This window comes from Rhopalosiphum padi, chromosome 3, assembly GCF_020882245.1.
Source record: "Rhopalosiphum padi isolate XX-2018 chromosome 3, ASM2088224v1, whole genome shotgun sequence".
Classification (NCBI taxonomy): Eukaryota; Metazoa; Arthropoda; class Insecta; order Hemiptera; family Aphididae; genus Rhopalosiphum; species Rhopalosiphum padi.
Window position 1 is genome coordinate 20,487,101 of NC_083599.1, and position 23,540 is coordinate 20,510,640.

At 31.6% G+C, this 23,540-nt stretch overlaps 2 protein-coding genes across 3 annotated transcripts; one reads left to right on the forward strand and one right to left on the reverse strand.

Moving 5' to 3' along the window:
* The first annotated feature begins 8,977 nt into the window (after positions 1-8,977).
* On the forward strand, positions 8,978-13,577 carry LOC132927164 (neurochondrin homolog). Of its 2 annotated transcripts, none has more exons than XM_060991634.1 (3): positions 8,978-9,301; positions 9,383-10,649; positions 11,867-13,577. In XM_060991634.1, the coding sequence occupies exons 2-3, from the start codon at positions 9,705-9,707 to the stop codon at positions 13,148-13,150; spliced, it is 2,229 nt and encodes a 742-aa protein (XP_060847617.1). In that variant the 5' UTR covers positions 8,978-9,301; positions 9,383-9,704; the 3' UTR covers positions 13,151-13,577. The 2 variants fall into 2 exon arrangements, with proteins under 2 accessions (XP_060847617.1, XP_060847618.1); XM_060991635.1 differs by having other exon boundaries at positions 8,978-9,292.
* Positions 13,578-15,610: 2,033 nt separating this feature from the next.
* On the reverse strand, positions 15,611-23,487 carry LOC132927165 (mediator of RNA polymerase II transcription subunit 15-like). Its single transcript, XM_060991636.1, has 3 exons — positions 22,540-23,487; positions 18,309-19,386; positions 15,611-17,495 (listed from the first exon to the last, which is right to left on the reverse strand). The coding sequence occupies exons 1-3, from the start codon at positions 22,738-22,740 to the stop codon at positions 16,903-16,905; spliced, it is 1,872 nt and encodes a 623-aa protein (XP_060847619.1). The 5' UTR covers positions 22,741-23,487; the 3' UTR covers positions 15,611-16,902.
* Between the last annotated feature and the right edge of the window lie 53 nt (positions 23,488-23,540).

A 23,540-nucleotide genomic window follows, 5' to 3' on the forward strand; every position in this document is an offset into this window, starting at 1 on the left:
TTCCGTTCACGCGTAGTGTGTATTCTTTCGTCCGTAGAAACAAATTAGGTATAGTTCAGATTCATAAAATGATCATCGCCACATTATCATAAATTCATAACATTCTATATATAGCGAGAGGCGAGACTTATCGAGCTCAAAAGTAGTTCGTGACAAAATCCCCTAAAAATCACATTCCCAGTTAGGTGTGGCGATAATGTATAACGGTATATAACACCTTACGTATAATATATATATTATATATATATGCATTTATGTATCATATTCGATTATACGATATTATGCAGTACGCCAGTACATTTATTCATATACCTACATAATAATTTATTAAACATTATCTCGTAGGTATGGTAGTGTAATTTTGCGCATAATATTACATACTACTGTAGTACTATCGTATTGTGGGTAGATATTAGAAAATAATTAGTCGCATACTATTGTTTATTCGTGTGTATTTTCATAGGCACTCCAGTAGTCCTGCCCGAAGGCATAAATAACTAGATAATGTCTATATAGTTGGTTTTGTCGTACAAAACACAAGACCCGAGTCGCCGCCTAAACACCGATGCGTATTTTAATTGTATGACTCGTACAATGGCTGCAAAGGCCCAGGGCTGGAATAATCATCACAGAAATAATAAGCTCATCGGCTAAGGCACGCCGTGAGAAGAAAAACAAGGACTACGAGTCGTAGTTGTAGTCTACGACTCACAATGGTAGACGGTCGATGTGCCCGGCCTGTGGTTTCTGCGGGTTACAAACCAAAAAGATCACGCTAATTTTTGGTACAACAGAAATCTCCGATTCTGACATGGAAGGGCTGACGAAACGTACGTATTAATTATTAATATAGCGTTGTGGTGTGTATATAGCCGAGTATACATCGGCTATATAGTGTATATTTTAATATTTTAACAACTATATTCGATGGAATAATAATGATAATAATAATTAATAAGCGATGAAAAAAAACAAATTTTTTCTAATACTGACATTTAGAAACTAGTCAGCCACAAGAGTGCCAAAATCAAAACACGGTCAAAATCATTCCAAAACAAATGAAAATACCTCTACGACAATCGAAAGTCGACAATACAACCGAGATGCGCGCGTTATCGTCAGTGGTATACGCGTGCCATTTTCTGCAACGAAACATATAAACCACACTTCATTATATACTTAAGTGCATAACATAAAAAATTATCTAAGTTATTGTTGTTTTGTTTTTAAATAAGTATTAAATCAAAACTATATTGTTTCGTAAAGTGTTTACGTATAATTATATACATATACCTACTGGCTATATTATACTGCTGAGTAAAACAACGGTGTTTTCGGTATCGCGAGCACGATATAATATTATGTATATGCCGCTCGTCCTATGCCATGTATTAAATATTTAAACAGTTCAGACGCTAAATAGTGAGTAGCATATTATTATTATATTTTATTTTAGAAATATACGACTTTGTTTTGCCCGTTACGTTGCCACTAGACAGCAGCAGTGACCAGTGACCACAATACGCGTAGTCGGTGTATAGTTATAGTTGTTTACATTTTAACGTATTCTATTTATTTCAAAAACATAATTTATTATATACAAGGTGATTTTTTAAGCATGCTTACCCCATTTTTATGCTTAAATTATGCATACATTCAAATTCTGATTTTTACACAGTTTCAAGTTGTTAAAAAACAACGTTTTTATTAAAAAATATAATTTTTAAATATTTGTTATCCTTATTTTTTTTAAGTTTTTTATTTTTTTGAATGACAACATAGAGTTTTAATTTCATATTCCAAAGCAGAATATTTTTCTGAGTATTTTGATACATAAAAATCGAATTAAGGGTGAGTAGTTTATGAGTTATACGTATTTAAAGTTTAGAACGGTTTTTTTTTTGTCTATAATATATTATTATTATGTATACGAACACTTCAGATAAACACATAAAATATTTGTGTGAAAAAAATCCCGAGGAAAAAATAGTGCAGGCCTCACAAGCCAAACTCGAATAGTTTCATTGGCTTCTTAATACTATATAGATAATGTTATACTATTGCATAAATAAATGTATATTGGCGTACGGATATGTTACGAATATCGTACATTCTGTATAGTATTATTTGACGACGTAAAGTCAATAATGTTGTTTAGCGTTTATACGGTAATCGTCGAATATCGATCATTGATGATGATTATCGCGATTCCTACTTTGATTGTACAGGTCTGCAGCACACTTCACACGTGCGTATAAAAATACCTACATATATAATTACAATAGAACACAAAGGCTTGGATTCGTTTAAAAGAAATATTATGAAAATTATTTAAAACGTATTTTACACGTCGGTCGGATACCTCTCGAAATGCGATATTTATATCTATAGTGTAGTTATCAATGTTAACTCGTATTGTTCACGTTTCAAAAACCAGAGCAACGTACAGCGTAGTGACACTCGATATTTTCATACAGCAAATCTAACCTATACTATCGTCTAACAACACGTAGCGTGGCGTAGCCTCCCTGGATAAAGGGGCTAAACCCCCCCCCTCCATTGGCCGTATTTTTTATATTTTTTTGAAATATTTTAATTTAAATATGGAATAAATAGTAAATACGTTAACGGAAAATCAACGTTAATATACATATGAATATTATCAGTATTTTTGTTTTGATGTTGTTTTTGGTTTTCAATAACTCAAGTTAAAAGTATTTAGCCTCCCCCATAAAAATATCCTGGCTACGCCTCTGAACGCGTTCGATGCCTACTTCGTCCAATAATATACCTATCACATTTAACAAAAAGAAATCTGAACGCGTTCGAAAAACGCATTTAATTATTTTCACGTTATAATAATGATGATGTACATTAAATTATATAGGAACATATAATATATACAGACTGCTGCATCGGGTAAAAGTTATTAAATTCAATATTTAATACGAACGTTATACCTGGAAAACAAATCATATATAAAGTGTTAATGCATATAATGTTTTTTACTGCAGTGTCAAATCAGAGTAATATTTGTTTAACATATAGCTGGTACTCGAGTTTTTAGTTTATTATTCGAACAATAATGAGTGTCTTAAAGTTTGAACAGCATAAACGATTGGAAAATTATTTGGGCGTGTGGATACTGTAGTGATGACTACATAGGTAGTGGCTCGTCGCTGATCTACAGTGATGAGTTCGTTGGACGGGACTCGCCGCATGCAGATTCTTCTGTAAACGAGACAGTATATTTTTCGTTGTACCGCATATTTCAGCTAATATCGGCCATAAATGAGTTTTGTAAGCCGTCGGTGCGAGAATCGAAAAGGAGAGGACGTATCGACGATGCGCAATATTGTTGTATAACGGTGTAATCTAACCTCGCGGGGCTCGGGAGGGAAATATCATAGGACACGAATCTCCTCCTGCGCTCCGTTCCGACGATGTTCACGAGTTTGCGTGACCGTCACGAAATGTTACACGTTTAAATGTTTCATGACTATCATCGCTACTCCGGTATATTATTGTTAGAGACCTGCACGGTGTATACTGACTTACTGTTTATTATATACGCGTATTATACATGCCGTGTTAGATGTAATATATAGAATACTGCAGAATGGGCATATAATAAAAAGACTGCTGCTGTGCGGTGCGCTTTTTAATAGTATCAACCGTGTATAAAATTTGTCACTAAACTGAGTCCCTACATATTTATGCACTTAAAATTAATGATCTAAATGAATGAATGTGCCAGATTAACTTTAGCTCAGCTGGACAGATCTGTCCCGAGTATATAATATATGCAGAGCGTTATAATATATAGTATATATGTATAATTCAAAATACACATATTAAACGACAGAACCTTTAAAAAAAATTGTAATCAAGTTTGACCAAAACAATAAAGACCATTTACTGTACAAAACGAATCTATATATTACGTATACTGTCTTGTCATTTTTTTATTTGTTTCTGGATTTTTCCTATACATTTCAGGAATGCTTTGTGTTACTATTTCTGTTGATTATACTATGCAATTTTATCGTGATTTTCAGATTTTAAGTGCAGGCTTATTTATTAACTATACGGTAAAACGTTTAAACTAAAAAAGGATTCCGAAAACAATGCAAGTATTAATTTAACTTTTCATTTTCATATTTTTATGATTTTTAAAACAATAATTTTTGAACGACTAATATAGTTTTTTAAATAAATGTATTTTCTATTTTAGTTACGCTATTACAATTTTAAAATTCAGAAGGATATAAGAACTTGAGGCGGGATTTTTTTGAGGCACACTCAGGATTTTTTTTTTTTTTTGTTGTGAAGGGAAGGACTCGCAGATTTTTTAATTTTTTTTCCTTACACACAAATAATCAATTACACCACCAATTTTTTTTAAAAATTGAAAAAACAAAAAAAATGTATTTATTTATTATTATAGTTGATGACATGTATAATATGTAGTATTAGAATTTTAAGCATTCAAATTATTTATACCAATGTTTTCAATTTTTTTAAGAATTTTAATAAAACTCGATATCTCTAAGTTTTTGATATCCCAATCTTTTTCATGTTCCCCTTGAGATTGGATAGAACGATAATCTACTGTATAATATAAATAACTTTAGTTTTTTTTATGAAGATTTAATTTTAGTAATCGTTTTAGTTCTATATTATATGTTTTAAAATATATTATGTATAAATTTAAATTAAAAACATTTTTTTTTTTTGTATTTAACGTTAAATAATTACAAAATTATTATGGGAGCTCTTAAACGCCAGCCTATACTCAACTCTCAACTAAAACCAGACCTAATTAATCGTATGCAAAGAGTAAACATTTATATCACTCACTCTTCACAAAAAAAAATTAATTTATAAAAATAAAATCGTAATCAGTTAAAGATTTGAATTAAACCAAGTTCTCGAATATAAAACAGTTATTGAATATAAAGTAGTCAAATGTACATTATATTATAGTGGGCATATTACAATAACATGCTCTACTTTTCAAAATAATTGAACACGAAAATATATAATTATTAATTAATTTATAATAGCAATCGCAACACAATTAACGCTGTCGATGATTAAGTAACAAGTCATAAATAAATTGATTTTAAACATGGTTTTGGTTTTAATAAATATAATAACAATACAACGTTGTTTAAATAAAAACAATAAGGTTAAAAGTTCCATACAACTTTCGACGTTTGATGGTAGTTTTGAAAATATCTACTGTTACATCATAATTATAATATTGTAGGCCTGTCGTTCTTGTTATATAACTATGGTTATGAGTATAATATCTTTTGCAACCCGTGGTAGTGTAATAGTAATACTTTTATGTCTTTATGCATTTTTGTTAGGTTTCTAAATGATTCTTTCACATAATGTTGAACAAAACTCGTCAGATGTCATATTGGTGTTCAAAAAATATTTTAATAATGGTATTAAAACATTGGAAAATATAATTTTTCTTTGAAAATGTAAAAAAAAAAATGTATATCATATTCAATTTGTAGAATTGGTCAATAATTATATAAAAAATTAAATTATTATTTTATTATAATGCAATTTAACAGTTATTACATTAACACAATTGAATAGATAATAATTAAACATATTATTATCTCAGTTACTCATGCAAACCATAGTGAATAATATTTTTAAAAAATAAGGCTAAATAATAAATCGATCAGCAGAATTTACCAACATCAAACGTTACGTATAAAATAAAATAATTTACTACCTAATACATATAGTACGTATATTTAAAATAGGAATTTGTTTTTACAACATAATTCCATTATTTACTTCTCTTTTTTTTTTTAAATAAAGATAGAAATAAAAAATAATATATAATATCATTGGAATATCGTTTCGTTGTATTATTTTTTTAGCTTGAGAACAAATTTTATTATTTTGTTTGGTAAATGTGTATAGCACTTTGCAACATTAAAATTATTTATAACTTTTGAATTTAATTATAACTTGCGTTCACGTGTCATATATTACACAATATACTCCGGTACTCGTACGAGTCGTACGCCGTATAATATAATATACTTGTATACCTACAGGGTTGGACAGTTTTTTTACACACACACACACACACGTTCCGATACAAGTACTTATATGAGCACAATATTATAATAATATTAAACTCTTGTAATTTAAAATGTACACGTCATGAGTGTATTATTTTTATTTTTTTATTTTTTTTCTGAACGAAATTATAATTATTAAAAGTTAAAACGACAGTAATTTTTCCAAGAAAACATCTGTAGTATTTATAGATTTATTTATGTTTTCATTAAATGGACCTCGTAATTGTCAAAGAAACCTTGTCCCGTTTTTGCGGATTCACACTAAAATATTATAATGTCCTCTCACATCTCCGTCGACCGTGTACGGTCTTTTGATGTACATCGCCACTATATACATGACGTATACGCGCACACACAATTATAATATCACACTTTAGACTTAGTCTTTTTTTTTATTATATTTATTTAATATTTTGTTAAATATTTTTAATATCAGATAATAAAAAAATATATAATATTAAACTTTAATAATATAAGTTTATTAAATCATAAGAATATTACAGTATTATATTTAATTATTTTTTTAAGTTTTGGTGTACTAACTACTATGTATAAATAATTAATTGAAATTCTTATTTATTATACAGGAACAGGGACATTGAATCAAACTAAATTAAATTAATATTTACTCATTTAATAATGAAAATCTATTTTATGGTTAAAATGTCGAATGAAAAATGTTTAAAGGTACAATAATTGCACAAACTGCTTTTATTTAACATGGTATCAAATAAAATATTAATCGCCTAACTAATAGTGTTGTAAATTTGTGAAACGCACATTTTAATTCATTTTAATAATTTAAATTAAATTAAAGGAGGATGGAATAGGTTAGGTTAACCTAACGTAATCTATAACCTATATATGTAATGTTAATTTACCATGTATTATATTATTTTAAATAAAGTTTATGGATAAAAATTTAATGATTGATATGCTTATATAATATATAGAAGTCGAGGGAGCTGTAGTGTGGCAACTGGCAAGCATTTCAAACGCTAGACAAAGTATTTAAACAATAGCGCACCCATTAACTACCTATACGACACAATATAAAATTTAAAACTGTATGTTAATTTAGATTTTTTGCTTTAAGACATAGATTGTTAATAATTGAATACATAAAAAAAAATTACCACGATAATTAATCATACATATTCATCATCACACAGTTTTAATTTTTAAATTCAAGATACAATTAAAGGCTAAGTAAAATTGCATTTGGCCAATGTCGTTCGTCCAGGGGATAAAGATCGGCCTTACAATTATTATTTTAAATTAAAATAAATACCTCACCTACCTACCAAACAACGAATTCAAGTCAGTATTCAGATTTTTAAAGATCCTTATAAACCGTACTAACTATATTATATTAAAACTTGAAATGAATACCATTTTTAAAAATAAAAACACAAGTAGATAGAGAATTTATTTATTGTATTGATCTGTACATATCTATTGGTTCAATGCACAATATTATTTTGTTTTCTCTCTGCAGTATTATGCGCAACATAACAAAATTGCATTCAGAAAAACAAAATGTGTGTGTTGTTAGATATACCTAATATTACTGTAAATTGACATTAATTTATTACTAATGTTAAAATTAAGAAAATAATCTATATTTATACGTTGGGTATTTTATGACATTTAAATTGTTATGTAAATTATTTGTCTATGTAAAATATTACAATTTAAAAATCATTAAATCGCAATTTAAATACTGTGAAAAAACCAACCATCATACAAACGTAAAACACAAATACACAATTTATTGTAATGTACATTGTATATATACACCTGCAGATACCTCTACTCAATAAATGTATAAAAATATAAGTAAAGTAAGTTGTTAGGTACCTAACTACTAACCAACAGTATAAATCAATTAAACTGTACTTTACACAAACCAATCAATATGTCAAAAATGTATCAATAGTTGGGCAATAAAAAAGCTTTTATTTATTGGAAGACATATTGTATTATGTATATTCAATAAATATATTATTATTATATCTATTAACTAAATGGCTATATTGTACCTAAGCATAGATCTCAAACTAATCGGAATGTAAAAATATTTATCAATATAACTGATGGTAGGTAATTAAAATACTATTTTTTAAATATTTTATTTATATTATTAGTATTGTTTTATTTTATACTATAGAACAATCACAGTGTGGCACTCGTTTAGAATTTTATATCCGTGAGTTTTTTCCGGCGGCTATTTTATCGGAGTGTTTTTTTTTCGGGGGGGGGGGCCTTTGGGTTTTACTGTGGGTATTTTTATTTTTTTCTTCTATTGCCTCGAGTCGATAACATAAGGCGTTGGCCGGAGTTTTGTATTTATATCATTAATATATAATAATATGGCGATAAACGCGCGTTTTCGCGGAGGTACGCCAAGTGCAAACAGTTTACTGAAAAACGTTTTGGCCATTATTCCACGTCAACGCCGTTGAACGATTGCTATATTGTTTGCTCCCATCATAGTCCCATCGCTAACCGACTGTTTGACGGTCTTGTGTTTCTGGCGGGTAGGTACGGCCCCGATAGATGGGTAATGCATCATAAATGCATTCATTTTTCCTTTTAGTATATATATATACAAATTTCTTTTCGGATCCATTATACGACGTTGGACAGACTTCAGATGCCGTTTCGGTAAACGATCGGCGATTTATAATATAATATAACTAAAAAACGAATGTCACATTTCAATTTTAAGCCGTCAGGTACGCCGTCGCAATCGAGTCCGCCGCGGTTGAGCCGCTCGAGATAACAGCCGGGCGGTGATAACGCGCGTTGATAAGTGATAACACGGTGTTATCGGTGTTTGTGTTGCGGACGATCATTGACGACGCACGTGCATCAAAATAACAATAATAACAATATCATTCGTTAGGATATCACGGGGCCCGCGATCAGACGTTTTTCGATGAAACAGTAAAATACCTGTACGTTCGGTGTCGGTGTCGGTTGCGACACGCAAGTCCGACGACAGTGATCATTCATCGTCGTTGGCCCGCGCTCAAGTCTGCGCACCGGTAGGCAATGACGACGACGACGATAATAATAACGACGACGACGCGTACACGTGCCGAACGTCTCCGTCGTTTGCTCGCGATTCACAAGTGTTCGCCGCCCGCTGTTTGGCCGCCGGCCATTTCGTCGTGAGATCCGTAGCGTCTTTTTTTCTTTCTCTTTCTTTTTTTTTTTATTATTATTATTATTATCGTTAAAGTTTTTATATCTTATAACAGGACCCGATCGGATCAGAGAGGAACTACTGCCGCCGCCGCCGTCTTATATTATTATTAGCCGTTATGTAATATTGTTCGAAACCTGGCACGGGTCCCGGCATAGCTGCTGCCGTCGAGCGGTGGTAAACTTCCGAAGCGCTAAATATAGAAACAGTCGACCGAAGAGCCGCAGCACCGACTCGCTCGCCGATTCGGAAATTCAATACAATCGCTGCCGTCTCCCGAGTGTGTGCGTCCTCCGGCCGTGCGTCACAATATTTATAATACATCGTAGGCATACGATTATTTTCCGTCCGTTTTTGTATACGCTTCGCTTCAAAAGATGGCCGACGAAGTGCTGGACTCGGTCAAGAAATGCGTGAGCGTCATAAAAGGCGCCAAGACGGACACGGAAAAATTCGCCGCCCTGTTTATGGTCACCAAGACCGTGAAAGCCGAGAAATGCAACCCTCGCTCCAAGCTTGCCCTGTTCGAAGCCATCGAGTTCAAATTCATCAAGCGTTTGTTGCTCAGCGACGAAGTGCCGGCCGGCTGCCCGCCATTCGTCTACAAGTCTGTGGCGATGAGCATACTCACGGCGCTGTGCAGTGTCCAAGAGGTTGCCACTCATCAAGAAATATTACAGAACGTTGACGTGTTCCTAGACATTGTGATTGGCGAGGGCGATGAAGACGAAGATGAAGTGGACGAGGACAATCTCATGCTGGTCAATGAGGCTTACAAGTGTTTAAATTTTATTGCGACATTCGACCAAGGCTTAAAAGCACTGTTTGATGTCGACACGGTCGGAAAAATGTGTAAGGTGTATTCGACAAAAAGCTTTCAGACAGACGAAGCATTGTCATTGCTCGTGACTATCGTTGAAAAGTTTGGTCCGCCTTCGTGGGAAAACAATGTCCAAAACTTTAATACACTGATGAACATCTTAGCAGTAGATTTTGAAACTGATCACAGTGAACGAAAATTTAAATTATCTTCAATACTTTCGCCTCTATTAGGCAATTGCCCAGTGGAAATCGTACAAGACACTTGCGATAATGAAATTTGGCCATCCAAATTATTCTTGGGACTGCGAGACATATTGACCAGTAAGCTTGTTAAAGCACAACGAGATCCAGCCATCAAGTTAGCATCGCAAATGCTTACCACGTTTGGTGCTGAATGGTCTCTGCAAGATGAAGCAAAACCAAAAGTATTTTTCTTGATGCTAATACATTTGGCTTCAATTGAGATACGTATGCAATTAGAAGATAAAAAATTTGAACAGGTACTTACTATCTATTATTATTAATTATTATCTATTTATTTCTTACATTTTATTAACATTTTGAATATAATTGCATTCATAATATTACATTTTAGTTTAAAAAGTTAATTTGGTTTCTAAAATGTATGATATGTTTATAAATACCTACCTATTATAGGCACATTAGTATACATTACCTATTTGTGTACAATATTATTTTAATCAATTTATGTTTTTCACAACTAATTTTTGGTATTCAAGTATGAGTTAATTTATAAACATTGAATGAAATTACTTATTTAATACCATACCCACCTAATTATAACAAATTAAAAAGATTTTCTGTAAAAAAAAAACTAACTGGCAAGTGTTTAATTTTTATTTATTTTTAATAATTGAATTTTTAGTTAAAATTGCTAAAAACCTCTACGAACCCATAACATTTTATGTTGGATGTATTCCAATAAAGTGTTAGTTCTATATAAAATATTGTAAATACAATTTATTACTGTGTATTTTTGTAAAATTAATTTTATTTTTTTTCTAAATCTAATACTACAATAAGTGAAAATATACCTAAAGGGAAAAATAATTCATTGAGTTAATAAACAATTAAAACATTTTATTAAATGTACTACCTATTTATTGTAGGTATCTGTCTAATTATTTTTTTTTTAATTTTAAATAAAAATAAACATTAATTTATTAATTTATTTTCTACTATAGGTACTTAAATTCTTTGGATTACAATTTCTATTGCAAAATTATGTATACTTGCATTTATATCATACCTAACAATTGTTATCAGTTTCTATCTTTGGTACTTATAAAACTTATAAAAATACAAAATACTTACTGTTTGGTTAAAGTTCAGTATTTATATAACTTGTAATTTACCCTCTGTAATATTTTCTGAATTAATTTTATTAAATCATCTAAAAGCTTAAAATGTTTTTAGGTAGGTATCCATTGTCTATTGACCGGAATACCATAATATCATATAATTGTTATTGATGAATTGATGTAGAATTTTAAACATTATTTACTCATTATTTTAAAATACAATATTTTAGATAGGTAGTGAGATGCTCATCATATTTAAAGCTTACCTATATAATTTGTTTTTTTTTTATTATTGTTTTTATACTAAAATAATATTGTAATTAATAAAAAATTGATGGTGAAAAACATACAAAATGTATAACCATATTTTAATAAATAAATTTTGTTTTTTCTAGGTATTGGCCGTAGAAAATTTGCTTGGTTCATGTTTCACAATTCTAGAAATATCAATTGCTTTCCTATCAGCAGACACTTTAGATTTGGAACAAAAAGAAAAACAGCAAACATATACAGCACTGAAAGGAGCATTTACTGCAGTATTAAATCTTCTAAAAACATTGTCTGTATCTAAGAAACCATTAGAAGTCAAAGATAAATGTTTTGTATGTCTGATGCTCATGTCACTTTCTGCATGGCTGACACTAGAAACATCTGCAATGAAACCTGCCGTAAACAATATTTTGCCATTTGCTTTACAGATCGCCAACGAATCGTTCTTTGCGTATCGTGCACGTTACATATCTGAAAATGTCAAATCTGAAGATAAGCCAGTAACATATGATCCTTTGAGTTCCATAGACGTATTGAGGGCATTCTTACCGGCACTATGTCATATAACAGTGGATGACAAGGGTCGTGCAATATTATTACAAATTAAACAAGAAGAGGTGTTGCAAGAATGTTTGGCATTTCATTGGTCAATCGCCCATTATAAAAAACCATTGATACCAAAATCTGAAAGATGTAAACCTAGAGGACCAGAACCCGAAATTCCAGCCGAACGTCTGAAAAAAATGGCTGACTCTAGAGGTGCAATTATTAGCATATGTAATACATTTATGAACATCTGCGTACTAGAAGTAGATCACGTAAAAAATAGTCCATTGTTTTTTACCCTCATGAAGTTTGTGTTTGATAATCTACCCGAATTAAAGAACAATCATGAAAACCTTGTTGTGTATGGCAACATGGCCGTTTTGGGCCTATTGCTTCTGAAACTGAAGACTGCGTACATTAAGAAAAACGACTTCTCTATTTGCCGTTATATACAGTCAACCATTCGATTTTTGTGGGATGCATACACAGTCGACGAAAACAGCAACAGTTCACGATTTGCATTAGGTCAGTTGGTCGTGACCATGAATTATAAAGAATCGTGGATGGAGTTGCAAGAGTTATGGTTTTTGGGCATGCAAAATCTTAGTGGTATCTTAACTCTCGTTCCGTGGATATCAGAATTTGCAATCGAAAGCGGTTGGGCTGAAGGCATCATAGACATGTTGGTGAAAATTAAGCCGGGCTCACTACCAACCAATGTAAAGTATGCTTATGAAGATTTACTGTGTCGCCTTATTGACGCAAACAGTGATCTGGTAGCCACGCTCAAGAAAAAAGACGCTATTACAGCTTGCCGGGGTCATAAATTTATGGAATTGGGTAAAAAATTATTCGGAGAATAATTATATTATCATAAAACCATTTGTATTTTATTTTCTATAGCATTTATACTTTTAAACATTTTCATTTTATTATATACAAAAAAGAAAAAAATACAATTATATATTGTAGTATTTGAATCAAAAAGCATATTCAATTAAGGACTAATATTAATGATAAGGACAAATATTTAAAAATATATTTTTAATTTTATGAAATTATGAAACAGTAATAATTTTTTATTTGTGTGTCTATTAAATAAAATATGGCCTATGTATTGCTTCGAACAGAGTAATCTTAAATTAACTATTATTCCAGGTTAAAAATAGTTTTTCTTGATGAAAATGTTTATTATATATTTTTGAAAGTATTAGATATATTTAGTTTATAATATTATTATTATTTTAATTTTTTTTTTTTTTTTGGATAAAACGTTTGTAATGACTGATATTCGTTTTTCGTTATTTTTTTCAAATTATGGGCACAATTACATGAAACCAAATTGTATTTCTATGTCAGTAGATACATCAATATGATGATCATATTGATGTCGCTGTACGTAACAAATAACTACATTTCATTATTAATTCTAGTCATTTAGAATATTCTTAACCATTTTCGGTTTAACCTACACACATAATGTTATGTGGCTTATATTTTATTTATACCATACAATATTGTAATGCAACTTTTATAAAAATATGTAATAAGGTATACAAATAAGTCTTCAATAGTGGACATGAGTAGCATTTATGAATCTATAACATTGTTTTCTAATAAAAAAAATTTGATTTCTAAGCGTAGCCATTTAAAATGATTCACAATGAATAAACACATCGAATAGTCTTTAAACACAATAAATATAAAATTAAAATTTTTTACCCATTAAATGGTTGTTACACACAGGTACATAATATTTTAATAGATTAATAACTAAGTCTTTAATTCACATTCGGTTATGACATGACTTCATTTTTTTATATATTGTATATATATAATATTATATTATAATATATTATGCACATTAATATACAGTTTCTAAATGATCTATTTTGATAAAATATACTTTCATTTTGAATTATATGTATTATGCCTACATGGGTTATATAAATTATTGTATTTTTATGATTTAAATGCAACACTTCACACACTTCACACGAATAACAACAAAGTGAAAATACAGTTATATGTAAGGCAATACAATATTATTTCTTTTTAATTGCTCATCATTGTTCATACAAAACACACACATTCACAAATAATTTATCTAAGTGTATATTGATTTATTTATTATTTTTTATAAATCAACTATATTATTGCCTTTATAGCATTATGGCATTATAATATGATATATTGTTGTATTGTACCTATAAGTTACAGGTGTATATATGTATATTATATATATATATATATATATATATATATATCATTTTGATGTAGGTCCTATGACTCTTATGATATCACAATACCTATATGGCTATATGAAATAGGCATTATATTTATTTTATATGTTGTATAATTTACAGGTAATCTATCTATAGGTTTACACAAATATATATACATATTTTGAAAAAATTATTAAAATTTCAGATTGATCTTTTAAATTGAGTAACGCATAATTGTTGTATTTTTTTCTATGCTTTTGGTAAGTTATTAATTTGTCCTTATTTTCCACACATTTTCTTGCAGAAGGAGCAAATACACCAAAAATCTTAACTCTTAACAGAACTTTCAACTTATTGATTAGAAATTTGCATCTACTTGGTAACTGGTAAGATGTATTTAAAAGTATATTATTGTTTGATAGGTCTCCATAAGTTTATTATTTCCCCATATTCTTTAACCTATCTACTACAGGAAATGTATTGAATAATGTAAATAGTTTTAACTGTTTTAAGTTTTTAAATTTATCAAAATCAATTTTGGTTAAGGGTAGGTAGGTTCCTAATTAGTTGACTGTAGTTAAAACAATAAATCAACACCCAAAATGTTTACAAACTTGAATTTATATACAAATTTTTAATTATCATGTAGACATAGAAAACAATTGTATTGAAAAAATACAACTATCTTAGTAGTTTGAATATTTGTATACGGTAAATTGTTTTGCAGTTTGAATTTTATATTTCTAAGATCTAAAAATGCCGGGAAACATGACAACAGTACTCGATCCAATTCTTATACCTATATATGATTGTGCACAGTGACGGCGCCCGGATGTTTTTTTAGGTAGGGCCAATGGGATGTCAACAATTATAAGGTAGGGCCACAAAAAATGAAAAATGAGTACATATTGGTATAATAGTATATTGGTATATTATTATAATATTATGTCTAAGGTTAGGCCAGTGGTAGGACCATGGCCCTTACCTTGCCCATCCCTGGCGCCGCTACTGATTGTACGTGTCAATATAGTTAGTGTACGAAGTGATATGGATAGTGACTGCAGTCTATACTATAAAATTAAATATAAATAGTACAAGTCATGTATAAACCATATATTACGTGGACACCATATTAACAATAATAATTATTATACTCTACTCTGCTACTTCCTTCTAAAATCTAGACGATCATAGTGCAATAAAAAAGTGCTCTCCCAGTCATTTTATGTTTTCTAATAAACAATTTAAGTTATTATTTTTAACGAATAAATAAATATTTTGTACATACCCATAGCTGCTTATATGGGTATGCTTTAAACTTATAGTTAGGTACATGTACATGTTATTTTATACGTATTATGTCGTTTCAACTTATAAACACTAGGTAATAGGTATATTAATTAGTAGTAATAATAATAAAATTTGGATGCGTTGTGGTACCAGCACCCTGGTTGTGTTCGTGATTATTATACTTTACTCAAGTTAAACGTGCAGTTAATTCATAAAAATAGAGGTATTTAAATTGACAACATATTATAGTTTTGAAACATTAATACAGAGATGAAGTATAGGCTACTTTGATGGTCTGCTTCTATGTATAACATAATGTTGATACCTACACCTATTCCTAAATAATGTATAGGTATTATCTTTCTATGATTTTTAATTTTATATTGGACACGACTATCTGTACGGTATAGGTATCATTGGGTGCATGTAAGTACTAAAATGTAACAATAATATTGAAAAATACACTATAGGTAGGTAACATATAAATAATAGGTGCCTACCAATGTAAATGTACACATAATCGCGCTTATTATTATATACAATTAAATATAATTAGGGCTGAGATTTTGATACAATGATACGACGTAATTTGTTTCAATTGTGTTGTAAATCATAGGTAGCTTTAATGCTTTACAAGTGTTTATGCGATTCTGTTTATTTTTATTTTGTTTCTTCAAACAATTTGATAAAATTAATCTTTTAAGATCATTTTTCACAATTTATATCCCACGCGTAACACTCGTCGACCACCGTTTTCGTATCTAAAACACATTTAAAGGGGCGAAAACAATATTATATTTATTTTAATTTTCCTATTACCAATCAGCTATGTATTATTATAATATATACTTTTTCACATCCCAAACTCAAAGAATTACATTTTCGGATATATTATCAAGTCTTTTTTGCTCATTATTTATTTATATATTTTTTTTAGGGCATTAAAATCCCAGCCCTAAAATAATAATACATATAATAATGCATTGTTATAATATATGTATATATGTGATACGTGTATACGAGAGAAGGAATACTGAAGAAAGATAAAAAGGCGGAGGACCGGTGGCTTGGGCACACTCCGAGACAGCACTAGAATGTCTTCAGGGTTGGCCGTACCGGACAATCGGCTGCGATCCGCTAATGGGGTTGGACATGCCGGAGTTCGGCATATTCTGATCATCCTGTGACGCGTACTCGGTATTATATTGCGGAGCTGTGCGCTGTGTGGACATCTGACCGTTACTGTTACCGGCCGTTACTTGCCCTGTCCCCGCCTGGGGCTGCATATTATTATAGCCCATTCCACCGTAGTTGGGGGGTGACATTTGAGGATTGAAGGCGTAATTCTGAGGCTGCATACCCTGCTGCGGTGAATAATACTGGCCACCGTATTGAGTTGGATTCTGCTGGTTCCTGAGGGTTTCCGGCACCAACAGTCTCCGTCCGAAATTAAGGATAGCATTGGTTCCGTTCGAGCCTAGGTCGAAGACTGTCTGCGCCCCCGATTGGGTTTGATCTAATATTTTGCCAACTACGCCCCTGAACGCGGTGGATAAGCCTTCCTTTACGCCCTCGCCGTACCTGCCAAACTTGTCGACCGTGTTGAATATCATTTCCACCGGCTTCTGGACCATCTGCATCGGATTCGCCGGCATCATATTACTGAACATTTGCATGGGCTGCAGTAGTTCTCCTGTAAACAACGAGTGTGGTGTAGTATGATAGGTAATAACTAATAAATTATCATAATTATCCATCTAAACCGGAGGTATTCAACCGTTTTTAGCGCTGTCTTAGGTAATCTATTTTTTTTTTAAAGTCTCGTGGGCCTCGTTTATAATAAAAATCCGTGTAGTATAAAATATAATTAAATATGTATTAAAATATATAATAGTAAATAGGTACGTATTAGTGTATTACGATTAAAATGCGTTCGCAGGCTTAAAATAAACACAAGATAGCTGAAGACGTTTAACAGTACTTAGCATGTGATAATGTAGTTTAGAAATTACATTGAAAAATAGTTTTTCTAGCTGATAGAATGGATTTAATAGATTAATTTTGATAGAAACGATAACATTTTTCATTTGATATCATAATTCCATGACCATGTACAATTTTAATGAGTTATACAACTTGGTAGTGCCGTTTTCAGTAAAGAGGTAAGTTCCTATACACGGTGGAGAAAGAGAAAATTTAGAACTTTCGTCTGGTTTTTAGCCTTAATTTATTCCTTAGAAATTTATTTTTGCCATTCAAAGACTAAACTCTTTTCTGCTTGAAAAGTAAAAAAAAAACAGATATTCCTAAGATACTTAAAAATTAAAAAAAAATGTTATAGATTAGCTGTAATTTTCTTAACGTTCCACGCAATTATTTAATATCGATAATCCTGCAAATCTTAAGGGTGACCCCGCTTGTAGTATTCTTTAGTCAGATATCAGGATTGACCTTTGTCAACGGATTACTGTTCGGGATAATTTAAATTATAATGGTAGGTACCTACCTGGATTCATAAATGAATTTAACTGGCTCGGAAAACTTGGTACATTGCTTGACGTTTGGATCGGAACTTCATACCCGTTGCCACTATTGCCGTTTATATAATATGGCATTTGGTTTGGTCTCTGGACCTGTTGATCCATGGGCATCCTTGCGGGAAAGTGGTAATTCGGAGAAAGTCTTTGTGAGTGTGGCAGTAACTGCATCATTGGTTTCTGTTGCATCGACTGTGGATATTGGTGTGGATGGTTATACAAAGGATTTTGCAGATTATTCAAATGGTGTTGTGGGTTATTTAAATGTGGATTATTCATAGGTTCGTTAACCGATGGGGGAAGACTCCATGTATTTTGGACTGATGGCAGATTTGTCTGCAATGATGGTGAGTTTGGGATCATTCCTTGAGATGGTTTAGTTTCAACGAAGCTTGGCGCCTGTGGTGGACCACCAGTCTGCATGGGTAATTGAGACTGTTGAGAACCAGTTACCATAGGTGAACTGCCGGAAAGCATTGGTGGTACTCGGTCACCAATCGGTATATTCAATGAACCTGCACCATTGCTCAATTGTTGTGTTATTGGATTTGATCCAAAGTCAGGATTAATTGCTTCTTCAGTCATTTTATTTATACTTGGTTGTACACTATTTTCCATCATATTTAATGGACCCATTACTCCAGATGATTGTGGCCGATTTGGTGGTGGTAGCTGTGATGATGATAGTGGTTGCTGTGGTGGTGATAGTGGTTGCTGTGGTGGTGATAGTGGTTGCTGTGGTGGTGGTAGTGGTTGCTGTGGTGGTGATTGTGGTTGCTGTGGTGGTGATAGTTGTTGTAGTGATGGTAGTTGTTGTAGTGATGGTAGTTGTTGTAGTGATGGTAGTTGTTGTAGTGATGGTAGTTGTTGTAATGATGGTAGTTGTTGTAGTGATGGTAGCTGTTGCTGTTCTTGTTGCTGTTGTTGCTGTTGTTGCTGTTGTTGCTGTTGTAGTAGTGCTTCTTGTTGGTTTTGATTTAATAATTGTTGGCCATTTTGTTGTAAGCGCTGTTGCTCTTCTCCTATTGCTTGGCAGTGTACATAGTTCTAAAATATCGCATATATAATTATATTATTAAGACAACGTGAAATAAAATAATTAACTTTGATTGTGTAGATATTTACTATTTATGAATATTATTACCATTCAAATGTATAATAAACTATAAATTTATAACTGTAAAACCTAACACACACTCACACATATATATAATTTAAAATTATATATTATATACTCGTATTTAATTTAAGTTTTTCCCAATATTATGCAGTGGCGGCTCGTACATATGTGCGATGGTGCGGTCGCACTCTTTACAGAAATTAACAATTTATAGTACAAATATATTTACAAAATAAATAGGTACATATTTTAGTACATAGTATATTATACATTAACAAATTAACAATTAAATATATTTTTAATTATTATTAAAATTATTTTCATTATTTATTAGAATATCGTTACGAACTCGCGATGTTATTATACGGATATATGGATAGCTATATAGGCCTATGCAACGCTGTAGCTTGTGCGACATTTTGAATCGTATATAAAAATACCGGTTTCCCGTATAAACTATAGGTATAATATTAATATACGAGTAATAATAATATTATCACGATGATGCGGTGGCTATAGAACTTATGATGTGCGGTGAATTTTGTCGCTCAAATCGGACGGCAACGACGCTCAACGTGTTTAATTTTGTATTATTATTTTATCATTTTAATTTTTTGTGTGATATATTAGAGTTCTTAAATTTTTTCATCGCACTCTTGTGCTAAACTACTACGAGCCGCCACTGCCAATATGTAATCAAATGTATTCAAAAACATCATTAAAACATTTATATCATTTATTTAAAAGTATTAAGTATGATATTCAAGAATAACACAGTACAATAGCATGAATGCATGCGTGATATAATATTATTATTATGTCAATACATCATATCAACATTAACATTTTTATTAAAATTAATAATGATTAATATAATATTATGTCGTTTTCACATAACCGTGTCTAGACTTTTACAGTAGGTGACGTTAAAACGAGTGAAGTCTGAATAGTATTCAAAATGATTTTAAAATAGAACACTATTGTAAGTATTAGAAAAAAAATTAAGAATACCGCGTTAGATACGGAATATACAAACGATATACATAATGCGCATATAGTTGCCTACTGACTACTCCGTGATGAGACACGGTTATATAGTATTACTCATATCATCAATGATTTATTATAATAGTTTTGTACTACAGACTGTAACAAAAGAAAAAATATTATGAACGGTTTTTAAATTTTTAATATAATCGATAGTAACATCATACGTCCATAGGTCCATTTTCAAATTTTAGTATAGTATATATATACCTACTATTGTACTGTAAATATTGAGTATTTCTGTGTGTTATTATACGATTTATATTTTATTTATCTATTTATTGTTGATAGAAATACTTTTAGTTATTTTTATAATATTATAAAAAACGATCATTGATGACAAATGCAAGTAAAAATAAAGCTTATTAAAACAAAAAAAAAACAAATTTTCAAAACATTTTCAAACATTAATAACAACAACCCCCCTCCCTGTCTGTAAATACGCCTATGGTTTTTTGGTTAACATGTTACATAGTTTGTGTTATAATAAATCTAAATTTAAAAATGTTAATTTTAATTATTTTTTAACGGAACAAAATAATTAATTAAACAATAATGTAATGCGGACCAGCGTGTGTGAATGATATACAACTTCAAGGAGCCACGAGAATATTAAAATTTGTATTTCCCTTGAGTTCATCATCGGCACACTGATTATACATGATAAATAGAATCGATCCTTGATCGCCTGTGCCGTAATCTTTAGAGCTAAAAGCATCGTATTTGGATAAGTGAAATAATAATAATAGTAATACTTTCCGCGTAATCATATTTATTATTAATGTAATTTATATACTATTATTTACATGTGAAAAGTTATTCACAGATTGTATATATATTTCAAATAAATGATAAATACATATAACTATAACATATTGCTTATAATGTATGTATAATATATAGAGGTAAAATAATTATGAATATTTTTTTATTTAAATAAAAGCATCGCTAAAATAATAATAACATCAATACAATAAATATATAAACCCCGGCGGTAAATCGAAAGTACACACCTTCCTAATTAATCAATCCATAGTGAATGTACGATAGTTATCTAATGTTATGGCCTTTTACGCACCTAGCTATGTAATGTATATCGTGTTAACGATTAACGCATATTAAGCTAAATTAAAACCAAAATTGGGAACTCGGTCTGTTGTGTATATTCATACATTATATTATATATATTATAAATGGATAGAGAAAGTTCAAAGGGCACCTCGTCATTGAGCAGGTCACTATATCGATTTTGAGCAAACGAGACGAGTGGATCAAATTTATTTCCAAAGATATTTTATGCGTTACGTTATCATATTATAAAGGGTGACAATATATTCGATGGTCACTTCGAAAATAACAATTAAAATAAGGATATAGGCCAATAATAAATCAATATTTCTATAATATCGTAGTCGAAACGAAAAAAACCTCATATGCATTTAAGATTTTTAGGGTTTGAAATCTCTGTAATCAGAAAAAAATAAGTTATAATTTTATAAAATAATCTCCTATATTGGCTGTCTCGTCGTACAATTAATGAAAAATAATAAATGAAACACATAATATTATATTGCAGGTTACCAGCCGCTACTATATAGATCGTTTATGAAATACTTTCTATGTGCGATTAAAAATTTAAAAAACGTATCCATCGGTCGTTCGAAAAATCTCCTATAAAATCTTGGCAAAAATACAATAGCTATATAATATTATTATGCGATAAAACATCGAGCGTGGCAAAACATTGTCAATATAATACTTCCACTGCAAACATTGAATTTCGACAGTAATTTTTTTCTATACATAAAATAACACTCACGGCGCTGCCAGCCTAAGACTTGATAACCTATAGCGTTAAAATTTGTTCCTGTAGATCGTAGACGTTTATTTTATTATTTTTAAAACCATTTTTGTGTGTCCTAAAAATACTATACGAGTAGGGTCTCTTAGATCGGAGGCTATGTCGTGTCAACGACTCATATGATATTGACACGCGATGCATATCACTATATACATATACTATAGTTACCGACCTGATTTGCGAAGATCGCGACGAACAGCCAGAGGACGGTCGCGGCGGCGAGTCGGCTGCAAGTTTTTTTACCGTCGACGGCCATCGTCGTCGTCGTCGTCTTCGTTGGCGTCTTAGTGGTAATCACGCGATGTGACGCGTAATCGATGCGGAAGAAACGAAAAAAATTAACCGGAACAGAAATGTCGTCGGGCAATAACATCGATCGCGCTGTGGTGATGTATATTATGTCGTCGCAATCGGTATCGTTTTTATATAGGTACGACGAGCTTTGCGGGTTGGCGTGTTTGCGTACGATATGTTTTGTCGGAGCGGATCTTTTGTGTTCGCCAAACCGCCGAGCAGATGTGACAGGTCGCGTGATCGTGACGTTTTTTGTTCGCGCGATAATAGCGAAATAACAACTACGACCACGACGACGACGGCGGCGATGATGATATTATTATAATCGTTGTGTGTGTAAACGAATTATGACAAATATTATTCGATGCGAACAATGTCGTTTTGTCACATCAATATTATACTATACTATTATTGTTATTATAGACCGGACTCGGGCGGCCGATCGGAGAACGCGCGGTCTATACCGCGGTTTGGGTATAAGAGACGGTACAGTGGTCTCGGCGCGACGGAGGAACCGTACTATATTATTATATTATAATAGTTGCGGTGCGGACGAGACGACGGGCGACTCTGCGCGGAGACGAGAGGTGTTAGGGCTTTTTCCCGTTGCCGTTCGACGGTTCCGCGGGGACCGACCGTGCGCACGACTGTCGGTTGACATAACGGACCCGCGGGTCGTAGGCGCGAGAAAAATAAACACGCCGCGTGATTTACCCGTCGTCCGTCGAGGTGCGATGGTACGAGCGCGCGGGCCGTGTGGTGTGTTGACGCGTCAACGCGTGTATATATGCGCACACCGACCCCGTCGCGCAAAGCTTAGCAATCATATCACATTGTCGTTACATTATAACGCACTCGCGTATATTATTATTGCGACGA